Source organism: Amblyomma mixtum, chromosome 10, assembly GCF_055824585.1.
Source record: "Amblyomma mixtum isolate Tamu chromosome 10, ASM5582458v1, whole genome shotgun sequence".
Taxonomy (NCBI): domain Eukaryota; kingdom Metazoa; phylum Arthropoda; class Arachnida; order Ixodida; family Ixodidae; genus Amblyomma; species Amblyomma mixtum.
In genome coordinates, this window is record NC_143021.1 from 242368 (window position 1) to 258431 (window position 16064).

Sequence of the window (16064 nt, forward strand, 5' to 3'; positions counted from 1 at the left end):
CGCCACAAGGACAAAGACGTAGAACTCTCCCAGTTCTCAACCCTTTTGAATTTGCTGGCACTTTTGGCTTGGCAAAACCTTTTTAGACAGGCCCTGAACCTAGGGACCCGGGTTACTTTCACTGTCTTCGCACAAGAGGAGCTTGCAGACATTTATATTGCCGTGAACCTTTGTAGTGTTTGTTCAGTCTTCAAAGCTGCCGGCACACCGCTTTATTGCTTTGTTTGTGATGCAAGACATTTATCTCCATTGATCGCATCTTGTAGATCCGATTCTACGTTGCTCCAGAATGTTGTAGTAGCTTTGAATGCTTTATCTCGAGAGTTTGCTATCAGCTTTAAATTGAGTACGGCTGACTGCTGAGCACGCTTGTTGCTCCGCCTCCGCTGAGTGATTCAGCCCAAATAAAGAGGTTCGTTTGGCAGCTATTCCCGCTGTTTTCCTGCTTGCCGGACTGCGTGACCATTTGCCGAGCAAACAAGGTGCTGTGGGGCACGGCAGGACCAGTAAGCAAGCAGCAACGGAGGCATGCTTAGTGGCAAGTCTCAGCCACTGAAGATGGCGCAGTGCAAGTCTTCTTTCTACAGCAGAAGCCACTGATGACATCACACACTGGCCAGCTGGGGACTCATTCCAGGCATCCAAATGCCAGCCAGCCGAGGGAGCGGGCAAAGACAGTCGATGCACGTGTTGTTGTTGAAGCCGAACAGAAGAGCCTAGACAAGCAACAACGGAGGCAATATACTCGACAATAGACCATATTCACGCTATCAATCAGGTGATTGAGAAATGCGCAGAATATAACCAGCGTTCATATTTATTTATTTATTTATTTATTTATTTATTTCATATACCCTCAGGGCCATTGGCATTAGAGAGGGGAGTGGTTACAGGTGGAAAAAAAAACATAACAATACAATAAACGATATGGGGCTATTATCAAAAAAGTTCCAGATGTGTCTAATCATACAATGTTAGCTAAGGCGTTCTTGAAAAGCTGGTAATCTTTGATGGTTGCTGTTGGTGCGGGAAGGTGATTCCACTCTGCTGCTGTTCGAGGCAAAAATGACTGAAAGAAAGCGTTAGTTCTGCAAAATGGGACACCGACTTTGTAGGCATGATCTAATCTTGATGATAGGTGATGTGGGGGAGAGATTAATTCACTGCACAGGTGTGGATGATGAAACATATTTTGGAATTGGCAGATACGAAACATTTTGCACGTGATGCTAAGGATGGCAGATTAAGGCTTGATTTCATTGAAGGTATGCTAGCGGTCCTGTTATAGTTGGAGAGAATGAAGCGGGCTGCGTTATGTTGGACCATTTCTAGTGAATGAATAAGGTTTTCATGATGAGGGTCCCAGATGGATGCGACGTATTCTAGTTTTGGACGTATTAATGTCTTGTGCAATAGCAGTTTGAGGGATGAAGGAGCTCTGGCGAAGTTGCGGCGGATGTAGCCCAGCATACGATTGGCATTGATAACTATGTATGTGATATGTAGAGTCCAAGTGAGAGTGGAAGTGATGTGCACACCAAGGTACTTGTATGAGTGTACTGATTCTAAGGGAAATTGATTCAGAAAATAAGTGGGGATACTTCTGTCAGTCCTGGATACGCGAAGAGATTTACACTTATTGATGTTAAGTTCCATTAGCCATGTTTTACACCACGAAGAAACAGCGTTTAAGTCTGATTGAAGGGTAGTTATGTCGTCGCTGCATGTTATTTCCCGGAAGAGTACACAATCGTCAGCAAATAAATGGGTATGTGAGGAAACAGAAGGAGGCAAGTCGTTAATGTAAATTAGAAAAAGAAGAGGACCAAGGACGGAGCCTTGCGGGACGCCGGAGGATTTGACTGAGAGTTCTGATTATTGGCTGATACGTACTGTGAACAGTTAGTGAGAAAATATTCAATCCAAGTAAGAAGTTTGAGGTCCATGTTCATTAGCTGTAATTTGTAAAGTAACAGTTTATGACACACTTTGTCGAAAGCCTTAGAATAGTCAAGAAAAATACAATCTGCCATTGATATATAGAGTGGAATCACCTTACCGACTTTCCAGTCAAGGGACAAGCATCCCGTCTCAAGTGATTGCTGAAAAATTTTTGCTAATACAATGGATGAATAAGCAACAGTGCTGTGCAAAAATTTCACGGTAATTAGGTCACTACCGGGAGCAGAGGAGAGACGCAAAGATTCAATCACAGTTTCGACGCCACACAATTCAATTGTAAGCGGGAACATATCATGGTAGTCGTAACAAGGTGCAGTGGGTAGCGGGACATTGCGGGTTACAGAAAAGTTTTGGGCGAATGTGTCATTAAGAACGGACGCGATCTGATTATGAGGTATAACAATTCCAGAGTTGTCAACGAGGGTTATAGTGTCATCATCTTTTTGGTTTATAACGCGCCAGAATTTCTTAGTATCGTTTGTTAACATTGACGGCAGCGTGTGGCATAGATAGTTATTCTTAGCGATCTTTAGCGCTGATAGGTATTCGCTGGAAACTAATTTATAGGCACTCCAACGAGCTTCGCTCGAAGAAAGCTTGGCTGACCTGTACAATCGCTTCTTTTTGTTTGATAGTTGTCTTATGTGAGCATTATACCAAGGAGCGTCCGGTTTGTTAATTATTGTGCGTATAGGAATGTACTTGTCTGTACTTTTTCTACGAACATCGCCCAGTTAGCTTCTACTGTACGTTGGTCAAAGTCCTGAAGAAAGATGTCATAATTCGTTATTAATCGCGTCAAAGTCTGCTTTATTGTAGTTACGGATAGTTACTGACATGTGTAGGATGTGCGAGGTATAACCCAAAAGAAAGTAAGGAGTGGTCGCTCATTCCTGGAACGTGAGTGATGTTGGAAACAAGGTCGGGATGTGAAGTGAGAACAAGGTCAAGTGTATTAGCAACAGGGTTCGTTGTTCTTGTCGGTTCAGTGACCAGCTGTTCGAGAGAAAAAACCGAGCACATATCTAAAAATTCTTTAGCTAGCGTGGAAGGTGGATGCATAGTAGGGAATTTAGCAGAGTGGTTTGTTGGGCGAGTTGGTTTGCCATATTGAAATATACCTGCGCTTAAAAGACACGGACTGAAAGATAGAGACACACACACATAGCGCTGGACTTACAACTGAATCTTTATTCGGGAAACACTGCTCTTTATGCACACCAGCAGCTGATAAAAATGGAAGATGGTAACACCCGGATGATAAAAAATCGACAAACTGTCTCGTCACATGTCCAGTCCTACCTTCCCTTTTGCAAAAATGCCCTTTCCTTTGATAGTAGTGAAAGGGACGTGCTACTCACGCATGCATCCCCACTGTCCGCTATGCTCATGGCTTCAATTATTTCACGCGCCGTTTGGTCACGGTTCCTACTTACTATCTTCGTCTCGTTATAGGAAGGTACACATTTACACTCTTGACAATGAAGCACCAAATTCCCATCGCTTTTCCGTTCCATGTTCTTCCGATGTTCCCGGAGCCGCTCATTCAAACATCGCCCCGTTTGGCCTACATATGCTTTGCCACATGTAAGCGGCAACCTGTATACCACTCCTTCTGCGCATGCGACCGGTTCCGGTTTGTGGATGACTTTTTAGTAGTCTTTAATCACCTTGACGGTATTTATGACTCTGCTGTGCAAGAGCTACTTGCTGTTTTTAGTAAAACCCTTAACCCACTAATAATCACATATGAAGAAATGAACGAAGGCACGATACGCTTCCTCGATATCAAGCTGTCACTGGCGCCTGATGGGACATTTTGGATGTACCAGCCTAGGGGTAACAAAGGTTTGCTTCCGTTCAGCTCTGCACATTCAAAATTAGTGAAGAGGGCAATCGTGAGGTTATGTTTTCAAAATGCGTTGAAGAAATCTTGCCCGGAATTAGTCAAAGAAAGTTTTGAGCAGCAGGTGGTGAGGCTAAGGGAAGCAGGCTATCCGGATCAGGTTTTGGTGTCGGTGGCAAAAAGCATGCTCAAGAAATTTGGCAAAAAGGGTACAGTGCCTAGCAAGGAGGGAGAAAAACAAAAGGAGAAAACGGTGGTGATTCCGTACATTCATGGGGTGTCCCATAATCTTAAAAGAATTGGTTCGAAGGTAAAAACTAGGGTCGTTTTTTCAGCCCCGGACAAATTGGAAAACTTATGCAAAATAGTAACGTACCCAGAAAGAAAAACTAAGGGGTGTAAAAAGAAACACCAAGTCCCCATGGTCGCATGCGCAGAAGGAGTGGTATACAGGTTGCCGCTTACATGTGGCAAAGCATATGTAGGCCAAACGGGGCGATGTTTGAATGAGCGGCTCCGGGAACATCGGAAGAACATGGAACGGAAAAGCGATGGGAATTTGGTGGTTCATTGTCAAGAGTGTAAATGTGTACCTTCCTATAACGAGACGAAGATAGTAAGTAGGAACCGTGACCAAACGGCGCGTGAAATAATTGAAGCCATGAGCATAGCGGACAGTGGGGATGCATGCGTGAGTAGCACGTCCCTTTCACTACTATCAAAGGAAAGGGCATTTTTGCAAAAGGGAAGGTAGGACTGGACATGTGACGAGACAGTTTGTCGATTTTTTATCATCCGGGTGTTACCATCTTCCATTTTTATCAGCTGCTGGTGTGCATAAAGAGCAGTGTTTCCCGAATAAAGATTCAGTTGTAAGTCCAGCGCTATGTGTGTGTGTCTCTATCTTTCAGTCCGTGTCTTTTAAGCGCAGGTATATTTCAATTTCAGCATAGTAGGGGAGTGTTAGACCAGGTTATGTTCGGCATATTAAAATCTCCGAGCAGAAGTAAAGGGCAGTTTAGGTAATGAGAAGAAACGATGTTAATGACATCATGTAATTCGTTAACGAAGTTATTTATGTAGGTAGGGGGCCGGTAACAGACCCCAATAATAACTTTCTTATGATTCAAAGTGACACATGCCCAAACAGTTTCTAAAGGGGTGCTAACATGAATGCACTGCGAGGTGAAACGTTTTGTGATAGCGAGCAGAACGCCTCCTCCTTGTCGCTCAGTGCGATCGCAGCGATAGATAGAAAAATTGTTTGCCATCAGAAAGAGTTCGTGCTCTCGAATTTCGGAACGCAACCAGGTCTCTGTTAATACTAAAATATCAGCGCTGCAGGTGTCGATGGCGGAATTAAGACAGTCACTGCGGATGTTAGTAAAAAGAACGGATATCTCTGAAAAAGAACGCCCACATCCCCTCGCGCGTCCCTACGAACTGCCGTGTGGCGAACTTACAGGGTTATCATCGACTGAAGGCGGTTGTTGCGTGTGCTGAGTTAGTGGGATGGTTATCACTTGACGGCAGCTGCTGCGCATGCTCTTTAACAGAGTTAGATTCAGGATCATACAGGTAATATTTCTCATTCATTAGAAGTTTGTTGTGTCGCAGCTGAAAAGGAGCGCCACCGGATTTCCTTTTGGCATACAAGTTTAATTTCTTCCGAGCAAGACGTGTGACAGGTGAATAATCTTCATTTACTGTGACGCCGTTCTCCTTTAGGTCTTTGCGGGCGGAAAGGACCATTTCTTTGAATTTGAAATTTGAAAATTTAACAATGATTGGGCGCTGTTTTTCTGGCGAGTATTGACCTAGACGATGAGCGCGTTCGAAAGCTAAATCTGGAAGAGTATCAAACACGTCAGCCAAAACTGCTTTTACCTTTTTTTCTGACTCTGCCCACGATTCCCGACAATCATCTATTCCATAAAAAATAAGATTGCACCGTCTTGATTCATCCTCAAGTTCGGTCAGCCATGATTGCAAAGAGGTGGAATCGATAGCTAAAGATTGTACTGAGGTTTGTACAGTAGCCAAATCGTCATCAATTTGGTCGAGCGAGTTAGTTTTATCTTCAAGGTCGTCTAGTCTCTTTTTGATAGCGCCAATTTTCATTTCAATGTTTTTTTGACTGGCTTTGATAGACTTTATGTCGGCGACCATATCGGTTTGGCCCCTTGCTGCTTGCACGGATCGAGCCTGAAGATCTTTTAGGATAGGAAATATGACTTTCATCTGCTCGGATGGCTCATCAGGTAAAGACTGTAGTTCAGCCATTTGGGATTGGGAGCGAGTCCGGGGTCCAGGATTCAATTCAATATCACCAGAGCACAGTGGTAAAAAAACCATTGAGAAACAGTCAACAGCAACGTCACAGAGCACTTGTGGGTGCGGGAACAATAACAAGAAACGGTCATCGCTCCTTCTAGCGTACATAGGAAAAATATTACACACCTGTAATGCGCAACAGCGTGGAGCGTGAGACATGGTGTCGGTGATGGCCCCGCGCCCACTAAAAAAACCGTCGGGCTGGCAGCATCTTATATCGTGGGCGGTGGTTGGCGTCACCGTGGATCTCGATGATGCGCAGAAGGCGGGAATGACGAGCGGTTCAGTACAGTTGGTGTGGTGCTGGCGATAGCGGAGCAGTGTTGATGGCATCAGGCCGGACGGGCATTCCGGTTCGTCAGGGGGCAAAGATGTGGTAGCCAGCAGGAAAAGCGGCAGGAACAGCTGTAATGCGCAACAGCGCAGAGCATCACCGACATGGTGTCGGTGATGGCCCCGCGCCCACTCATGTAGCGTTCATTGATTACGAGAAGGCATTCGACTCAGTAGAAACCTCAGGAGTCATGCAGGCATTGCAGAATCAGGGTGTGGAAGATCGTTATGCGAAAATGCTGGAAGATATCTATAACGACTGCACAGCTACCACAGTTCTCCATAAAGTCGGCAATAAAATTTCAATAAGAAAAGGTGACAGAAGCCAACAGCCACAGAAACCAATGGGCACAGGGGATTTTTTTTTAATTAATTTATTTATTTTGTGTTGTTGATCAATTTAGAATATTACTGAATATGTCATCGCTTAAAGCTAATTGATTAGAAAAGCAGCCTTGATGCCATAGGAAGCATAAGAGGGTTCTCACACAGCTTCCACCCTCTCCGTTCGATGACGTTCTGCGTCCGCCGCTTATGAACGTGGGTGGCGCTGATGAACACTCTCAAGGTTAGGTTACTTGTAAACATAAATACCCCCAAAAAGCAGAAGGTTTGACAGCCGTCGCCGTAGCTCAGAGGTAGAGCACCGGACGCGTAATTCGGAGGTCGTGGGTTCGGATCCCACCAGCGGCATATGGTTGTTTTTTCTTCTGCTTTTCTAATCAATTAGCTTTAAGCGATAAGAAAAGGTGTCAGGCAGGGAGACACGATCTTGCCTGTGCTATTCACTGCTTGTTTACAGGAGGTATTCCGGGGACTGGAATGGGAACAGTTTGGGATAAGAGTTAATGGAGAATACCTGAGTAAATTCCAGTTCGCTGATGACATTGCCTTGCTAAGTCACTCAGGACATGAACCGCAAAGGATGATCAATGAGTTACAGGCAAAGGAGTTACAGGCAGAGCAGAACAGTGGGGCTAAGAATTAACATGCAGAAAACCAAAGTAAATGTTCAACTGTCTAGCAAGGGAACAGCGGTTTGCAATCAGTAGCGAGGTGCGGGAAGTAGTAAGAGAATGTGTCTACTTAGGGCAGGTAGTGACCGCAGATCCGGATCATGAGAGGGAAATAACTAGAAGAATAAGAATGGGGTGGAGCGCATATGGCAGGTTCTCTCAGATCATCAAAAGTATACAGCAGCTGTATCTTACCGGCACTCACCTATGGGGCACAAACGTGGAGGCTAAGTAAAAGTGTTCAGCTTAGGTTAAGGACAACGCAGCGAGCTATGGAAAGAAAAATGATAGATGTACCGTTGAGAGATTGGAAGCGGGCAGAGTGAATGAGGGAGCAAACACAGGTTAATGACGTCTTAGTGGATATGAAGAGGAAGGAATGGGCTTGGGCAGGGCATGCAATGCAAATGCAAGATGACCTCCTCAAGGGTAACGGAGTGGATTCGAAGAGGAGGCAAGCGTAGTAAGGGGCGTTGCAAAGTTGCGTAGGGGGCCACAGCTGGCAGAGGACAGGGGAGGCATGGGAAAGCGCCTGTAGAGTCCAGCTGATGATGATGGCCAGGGCTGAAAAGTTTGTTTTGTTTAGTGTGTGGGGTGTCGCAGTGATAGATGCGCCAGCGTCCCTGCTGCAGGTGGTTGACAGCATGCAGCTTTGCTCAGGACTGCTCCCTCATGACTCTAGGAAAGGTGGCGCCCGTCTGAGTGACCGAAGGGGGTGAGGAGAAGAAGCGAAAGTGGCTTGGACCAGAGCATGGCTCAGATGAAGCAAGAGAAGAAAGCTTGCACAGAAACAGGAGGGTGTGGAAATAATGCAGTGTTTTGAGGCCAGAAGCCACAGATCTGTTAAATGCAGAGTGGCATTGCAATATGCATGAAAAGCCGACATCTCCACGAGCATGTGTGTAAGGAAAAAATACCTGTGCTGCCGGGCTGGACCTGTCTCAGGAAACACATTAAGCAGTATGAGAGCAGACTTGGGTTTTATGTTGCAGTTCTTTCTGGCATAGCAAGAAAAACTAAAGAAAATGACTGAATCTGAGTGTGCCCTCACTATTGATGAAAAGAAACTTGCAGAAAACTACTCTGTTTCAAGAGGCTCTGGCGAAATGGACAGCTTCGTTGATCTTGGCTCCTTCACACCTGAGGCTGACATGTGACCAGCCACTTTGAGGGCCATGAAACGGGCTTTTCGAGGCATTCAGTTCCGAAGGCAGCACCCTTGCTTCTCTGGTGTTGCTTCCAGAAAATGCGGTCTCAGAGGGCATTGTGGAATTGCATGATGATGCGGCTCAGATCTGTCATCTCAGCAACTGCAGAAGGCGTTTTTTTCCCACGCCTGGTGAAATGCGTCATCAAGGAAGGCCCACCAAGATAGCCCACAATCAAGACAAGCAGTGCTGAAAGTAACTCTTGAACCCAGACAGTTTTGAAAAAATGAAGGTAAATTTTTGGCACTACTCCACCTTTGCAACTTTTGCATGGCCTGTTGTTGTACTGGAAGAGTCCTGTGCAGATGCAGATGCTGCAGCGAAGTGTGTCGCCTTCCTGCAAAAGGTGATCGATGTAATGACATCAATGGTGTTCACTCAGGCTGAATTTTTAAAAGAAGATACGTTGAAAGAAGCCTTTGCATGCATTGATGCATGGGAAGTTATCACAGGGCCATCAGAGGCTGGTTTCATGCCATCTGGCACGATGGAGGGTCTTAGAGTAAGGTTGACAGCCACGCTGGAGCTTCTGGCAATCGAAATATTGGCTACAAGTATTTTCTAACTTCATGGCTTTTGCCATGATCTGATTGAAAAGCTTTCTGGCATAACAAGTTTGTTTTTTTTCCCTAACATCACTGTATGTCTCAACACGCTCGCACCGCGCATGCGCAGTGATGGGGGATGTGAGCTTCAAGACGCGCCAGTCGTCTGTTAACGTTCGTTCAGGCTAGATCGTGTTTTTAGTGGACCCCTGTCGAGTGACTAGGCGCAAAATGCAGTGAACGCCTGAACACCCATCAAGTTTTGTGTTGGTGCGGAGGATTTGGGCATGATTCACCAAGTGTTCAAGGATGGAAGCATGTCACAAACTGCAGTTGTTAAGGGGCTCTTTTTGAAGATGGCCGAGGGAGAGTGGAGGACGAGCCCCGCAATGGACAGCCGTCAAGAACAGACGACAACGTCCAACGTATGCGTGAAGTGCTGAATTCAGACCGTCCTTTAAGTGTGCGAATGGTCACAGACAAACTTGGAATTGATAAGATGGCAGCGCACAGCATTATCACTGAATATTTTGGCATGCGAAAGATCTGCACTACACTCCTCCCAAAGGACTTGGTGGACAAGCAAATGTGTCTGCTTGCCTTCTTCAATGTGTTGAAGAAGACCGCAACTTTTTGGACAATGTAATCATAGGAGACCTGGAAACAAGGTGGCAAAGCTCCAAATGGCACACCTCGTCCAAAAGAGGCTCGAATGAGCAAATTCAGAGTGAAAAATGTGCTCACTGTTTTCTTTGACGCAAAGGGGGTGGTCCACTACGAATTTGTACCTGAGGGACAGGGAATGGTGCTCAAGAAGACTGAAGAGAAGGGTCAACTGGGTGAGGCACCAGACACAACTGCAGCAAAGTCAGCGACTGCCCCTGTCTTGGCACCAGCACACTATTTCCTATTCCCAAAAGTGGAATCCTGCCTCAAAGGACTCCACCATGGGACCTTAAGTGCTGTCATAGTCCTTGAATGCTTTTATGGTCATGAAACTTCTCCGTAACGCTATGGGAGAGCTTCATATGTTGACCACCCCTTCCACGAGGCGGCGCTAAAAGTCCTGTGGGGGCAACGACGCAAGCAAGCGAGTGTCTGTACGGCCGTGAGTCTATGGACGCCGGCAGTGTGGCAGCAACTATTTTCATGATGAAGTTAGCTCCAAAAACGAGGACCAAAGTAGGAGAGAAGACACAACACAAGCACTTTTTCGAAACTAAAACTTTAATGGAAGAATGCATGACATATATACCCATCTCGTGAGGTAAATCAAAAGAAGCATACATGATAACACCAAGACTAAACCTTAGGGGGCGATACATCTGACGAGTGCTGGGTAACATAGATGGTGCAAAAGCAGGAAACTTCATGGTCTCAATCACGAAGAGCAAAACCCAAAAATCACAAAAGAAACACAAAGGAGGGAAGGAAAGGATATTAATTCTACGTGTGGTCCACGTATGCCAGTTCCTTTGCTGTTAAAGAAGTTGACGGTGCGCTTATGCATGAATTTCCCTGTCACGAAATATAAAAAGCTTCCGTAATTTTGCACTGGAGGCATTTTTTATGATGCGATGAAATTTCAGCTTGTGCATAAAGGGGATTGCATTTTTTCTTGCATACTGGCCTACATTCCGGCACACAATCCGGCTTCCACTCTTTACGTCCCTGGCAATGGTCCGCCAAATGCGAGGACTTCCACCCAGAGAGCGATTTCTCGTGTTCTCTTAGCCGCCACGTCCTGTCTGGCCTATTTAAGTCTTGCCACAGGAAACAGGCAGCTCATACACCACGCCTGTTTTGCACGGGATGAATCCCGAAGTATGGCATGTCTTGGACCTTTTCTTATTTTTATTTTGTCCTCTCTGGTTCCCTATCGTTCTGCTTACTAGGCCGCACACTTCCCTGAGCTTGTTTGGAGCCGAGAAGATTACCTGTGCGCCATAGCGCCTGGCCACGTTGCCAAGATTGTGCGATAGGTGATGCTTGTGTGGTATCACCACTTTTTTCTTCTTGATCTTCTCGTCCTTTTCCTTCTTTGGTGCAATACCTTTTACCCAGTGGATAAGTTTTTCACATGCAAAACCAATTGCACTGTCCGGATAGCCTGATCACTTTATTCTATTTACTTGTTCATGAAAACTTTTAGCCATGTCGTGTGTGCAGGACTTTACCAGGACTGAGCGCAGGCATGAAAGTAAAATGCCATTTTTTACAACTTTCGAGTGGCCTGAGGCGCTATGTAGTAAGGGTTTGACTGATCGCGGATGATAGCGCCAACAAACATGGCTCTGGTTGAAAGATAGCAGCATATCCAGAAACTGTAATTCATCTTCGGCAGATAATTCGAAAATGTTTTGTTTTTTGGGTTTTGCTCTTCGTGATTGAGACCATGAAGTTTCCTGCTTTTGCACCATCTATGTTACCCAGCACTCGTCAGATGTATCGCCCCCTAAGGTTTAGTCTTGGTGTTATCATGTATGTTTCTTTTGATTTACTTCACGAGGTGGGTATATATCATGCGTTCTTCCACCGATCAGCCACCTCCTCTGTGACTGCCCTCGTTTTGAACGAGAGCGTGGTTTCCTAAGTGCTTCTCTGCTCCGCTTGGACTCGCGTCCTTTAACAGAGTCTAACGTTCTGGGGCCTTGGACACGACCTTCCAGACAACGGAAAGCGGTGAAAGCGCTCCTGAATTTCTTAAGGGACTCGGGGTTGCATTCCCGCCTATAATCTTTAAATTTTCAGTGCGCGCCCTCTGTCCCTGTGACATAGTGGTCGCTGGACACTTTGAAAACTCATTTCCTTGCCGCTCTTTTTCCTTTTTTCCCCTTTGTTCCCCTCCCCAAGTGTAGGGTAGCCAACTGGGCATCGCCTGGTTAACCTTTCCGTCCTTTCCTCTCTCTCTCTCTCTCCATTAAAGATTTAGTTGCGAAAAAGCTCCCGTGTGGTGCCTTTTCTCCTACTTTGGTCCTCGTTTTTGGCGCTAACTTCATCATGAATAAGATTCAACTCACCCAACTTTCCACCTTACTAGCAACTGTTTTCTCTTTTCCCTTTGCCTTCGTTTGCAAAGCAAGTGCAGTGCACGTGACACGCATTCCTGCGATGCCGAATGCTTGCTGTGTGACGGGTTGCCGCTCCGGCTACGGAGGCACGCAGGAAGAGTCCTCGCTGTTCTGTCTGCCGAGCGACGCCGAGCAGCGTAAAATATAGAAGCAGGCGACACCCCGACAGGAAAGCGGTGGATATAGCTTCGACTCCAAGCATGTCCGTGCCGGCGAGAGGCATTTGGCTCCACGGATTTAATTTGGCCTGACGAGTGTGGTCAATAAAGAAGTAGTGTCACTGCAACGCGAGAAGCTGACACTCAGGCCCGGCGCTGTCCCACGGATGGTCGAAGGCCTACCAGCGGGCATGAGCAAGAATCTGTGACGATGCTGCATTTCAGACAGCTGTACTCTTCAGTGTGCTTGAGGCTTTTAGTGCGAGAAGCACTATTTCATGGGGTTAAGCCCAACCAAGAATGTTGTGGCATCCGTGACTGTCCACGGTGGCGAGAGCAGATCAGCTTTGCTGGCCACTGCACGAGAGCTATCGCCACAGCCGATCACGCATTGTGTTAAACTGCAACACAGTCTCGCACTGTGCATTGCACATCGTCGTCTTCATAAACTTCCACCTGCAGAACGAACAGGTCAGATCAGCTTAACCACGATCGGAGCTTAACCCGAGTCTAATATCATTGCCGGACATACCACCAACCCAGCAAAGCTAAACCGTGAGCCAAACAGGCTGAACACATGCGTTTGCATGTCTACTCGGTTTAACTCTTTCCCTACCGCGCCCATTGAGCATTGTTAGCCCGCTAACGATCATTTCATGCCCCAATTTCAGAACCTTCTGCATTGCCAATGACCGCACTGCAGATGTAGTTTGTAGGCCAGGAACCAAAGTTTTGTTTCCGATGTAGTTTTCTTTTGTCCCATGAGGGGGCACTTTCTAACGCTCTGTGAAGAAATGAAGACGCGGACTTGCGCTCATTGCCTACCATGTTGCCCGGAGATAATGCCTTCACCGCTCGACTTCGGAGCCTTCCGTGTTGCTTACAGGCACGATGCACATCTGGCTTGTAGCTGGAGAACTGAAGTTTTGTTTCCGATATAGTTTCTCTTTGCCCCTACAAAACGGAATTTTTTGAACGTGCTTCGAAGATTCGGTACCATCAAGGTCGCTTGGCAGCCTCCACATGTGCGGCACGCGCTCCAAGACATTGCAAATCTCAGGACTCCATTTCGTCTGCGAGTGATTTAATCGATGGCTTGTGCAACAACGAGCCTGAAAATGTTGCAAAGCACTGAAGATGATTCATTTTTCACATCGGCGATGATGGAAACCAGCTTCAAACACAGGTGGCCGCGCTCCGATGCACAACTTTAGGGTTTCAAGTTATTGTTTTATAGCAAGAATATTATTTAAGATGGAAATGATTTTTGTTGCACATAGTGGCCAATAGAGTAACAAACATTTTGCATATTTCAGAAAATTTTATCGTTTTTTTTTTCTTTTTAAGTACAAGCGTGTCTTTGCAAGTTTTGCTGAATTTTTTTCTAAAATCTCGTTTTTAGCAAATAAAATTTTTTCTTGCAACATGGAATTTGTTGTGTAATCTTATATGAATAGAAAGCACCTTTATTCAGCTCTGTTTTTGGATATTGCAATCAATGTTGAATGTAAGTTTTTACAGAAAAAAAATGTACTGAAACCTTCATAAAATGGTCATTTTCCCCATGGTACGTTAAACCCCTACCGTTTTTTATTTTCTACATGTTGCTCTGTGCTTCCTTTCATTGCTCATTTTTGGTTTATTGCGTGGCTGCTCACAGCTTGCCTCTTATTTTGGTGGCCAGCGCATAAGCAGTGAACAAAAAATTGCAAAATTTCCTTCCACTCGCCAACACCTCTGTCGTCGCAGCGGGACTAAGTAGCTTATGTAGCAAGAGTCTTCAGCAGCTGGCTTTGCCACCTCCGAAAGTGTCAGCAAAAAAAAACATTTGAGATCGGTATACTCGTCATGTGATTGCTTCTGTAGCCCGCACTCTGGTTCTTCAAGTGCCGCCTTGTTTCCAGCATTAGTGACACTGCAGTATTTCTGACCAGGTAAGCGCCAGCAGCAGCTCTGAGCAGTCTTATGAAAGCAAGGACTCGGCCGAGACAGCAGCAACCGAGACGCATGGCATGACTGCTGCACTCGATCTTCTAGAGTGGCTGGCGTAAAACATGCCTCGAGGAATTTGATTTCTCAGGGTGGACGGTTGGTCCAGGAATCTGGCGGCGGCGAAGTCCAGGTGAACTTGGTGCCTTTCGTTCTTGGAGAACCAGATGTGTTGCTGCCGTTCTGGTGCTGATTACTTATATGCATGTCCATGAGCCAGAACCAGTCACAGCTCGGGTGTAAACAAAGGGAAGTGGGCCTGCAGTGCACAGACAAAGGTCACTCGTCCGCGGTGTGGCATGGCTGGTAAGGCGACAGAGCGCTGCAGTCCGTTGGCGGTCCTTTTTAGAACGTGGTGTCTGCAGTGAAAAGTTAGTGGTTTTTAGGCAAAATTTGCTTTTTCGAACATTTTTGCATTTCCGATGTAGTCTGAAAAGTCAGTCGTTGACTGTAATCGCACGGTGATTTCATCAGGCTTATGGCAGGATCCAGTGTGAGAAATGAACTTTGAATGTCTTTGCTCGTGACATTGAAGCATTGCGAAAGTCTATCCCAAAACTCGACCATCAGATTGATCGTCAACCACGACTATTGTCCTGGGAGTTAGTTCAATGACTTTCTAGCAAATCTGTGCGAAATTCTCCCCTCTGTGACTAGCAGTGGGTGGAGACCCGAGAAAATGTTGTTCTGGCCCATCATTAACCACGTAGTGAATCACCAGTGGCTCTGGTAGCTCGCATCATGTGCATACTCAACAGAAAGAGAAGTAGTACTTCGCACTCGCAATCTCTCAGGTTCACAGTTGCGAACTAAGAACTTCTGTAACCTCTTCTAAAATGCTTGAGGAGACATAGGGGATGTCTTGTTGCATCAAATATCTTCATATGGGCAGCAAGGAATAGATCGAACTTGGCTGTGAGTTTAAGGCACCCAAGGAAATGGCCATTTAGGGAAGATTTTCATTCCTCCAGGAACATTAGAACAGTAACTGCACTGTCAGAAACAGTTGTCTAGTAAGTTGCTCGTTCTGAGTAGTGTTCTTCAAGGGATCGAGGTTCTAACAACGTCACGTGCACGGCGCACATTGTCTCTCGCTTTCCTCGTGTGCCTTGTTCCACCCATCTGGCTTCTCTGCTGAGGCACAAAGCCCTTGGACAGGCTGGCTGGACAGCATCCAAGGGGTTGCGCTGAGCATGCCTCATTCCTTGCTCGAAGTGGCGGTGCCGCGTCACTTGGCTGAGAGTATAATCACCTTTCTTGCTTTTTCTGGGCCACCCAAAGGGTGATGGTGGGCATGCAAGGATCCTCACAAAGCAACTCTAGAGGTGTCATCACAGTGTGCGATGAGGCAGTTGACTGCAAAGCTGTTGGCAAGAGAGCTTTGCTTGCACCGAGCATGGTCTGCTTGGCCACCCTCTGTGTTGCTGGTGAGAAATAGCTGCAAAGCATGCGCGTTTTTTTCTAGTGTTGCTCAGGTGCTTTTTCTTCACTGTTGCCAAATGCCGCACAGCAGAGCTTCTTTTTCCGTGGTATGGTACACAGCCTACAAACCAAGCGTATCAAGCATTAAGTAATTGATGTGTGAAAAAAAGATGGGCAGCG

General features: G+C 46.1%; 2 protein-coding genes across 4 annotated transcripts in view; one reads left to right on the plus strand and one right to left on the minus strand.

The window, feature by feature from the left end:
* Positions 1 to 16064, plus strand: part of MAPk-Ak2 (MAP kinase-activated protein kinase 2) — a 183478-nt gene that overhangs the window by 162251 nt on the left and 5163 nt on the right. The gene's annotated exons all lie outside the window — the stretch shown is intronic.
* Positions 4539 to 16064, minus strand: part of LOC149324951 (uncharacterized) — a 40597-nt gene continuing 29071 nt past the window's right edge. For 2 of the 3 annotated variants that reach the window (XM_089562627.1, XM_089562628.1), the window contains exon 3: positions 4539 to 9036. In XM_089562627.1, coding sequence (XP_089418753.1) covers positions 8746 to 9036 — 291 coding nt within the window. In that variant the 3' untranslated portion in view covers positions 4539 to 8745. The remainder of the gene's footprint in view (positions 9037 to 16064) is intronic. The other variant, XM_089562629.1, reaches the window with a different exon arrangement.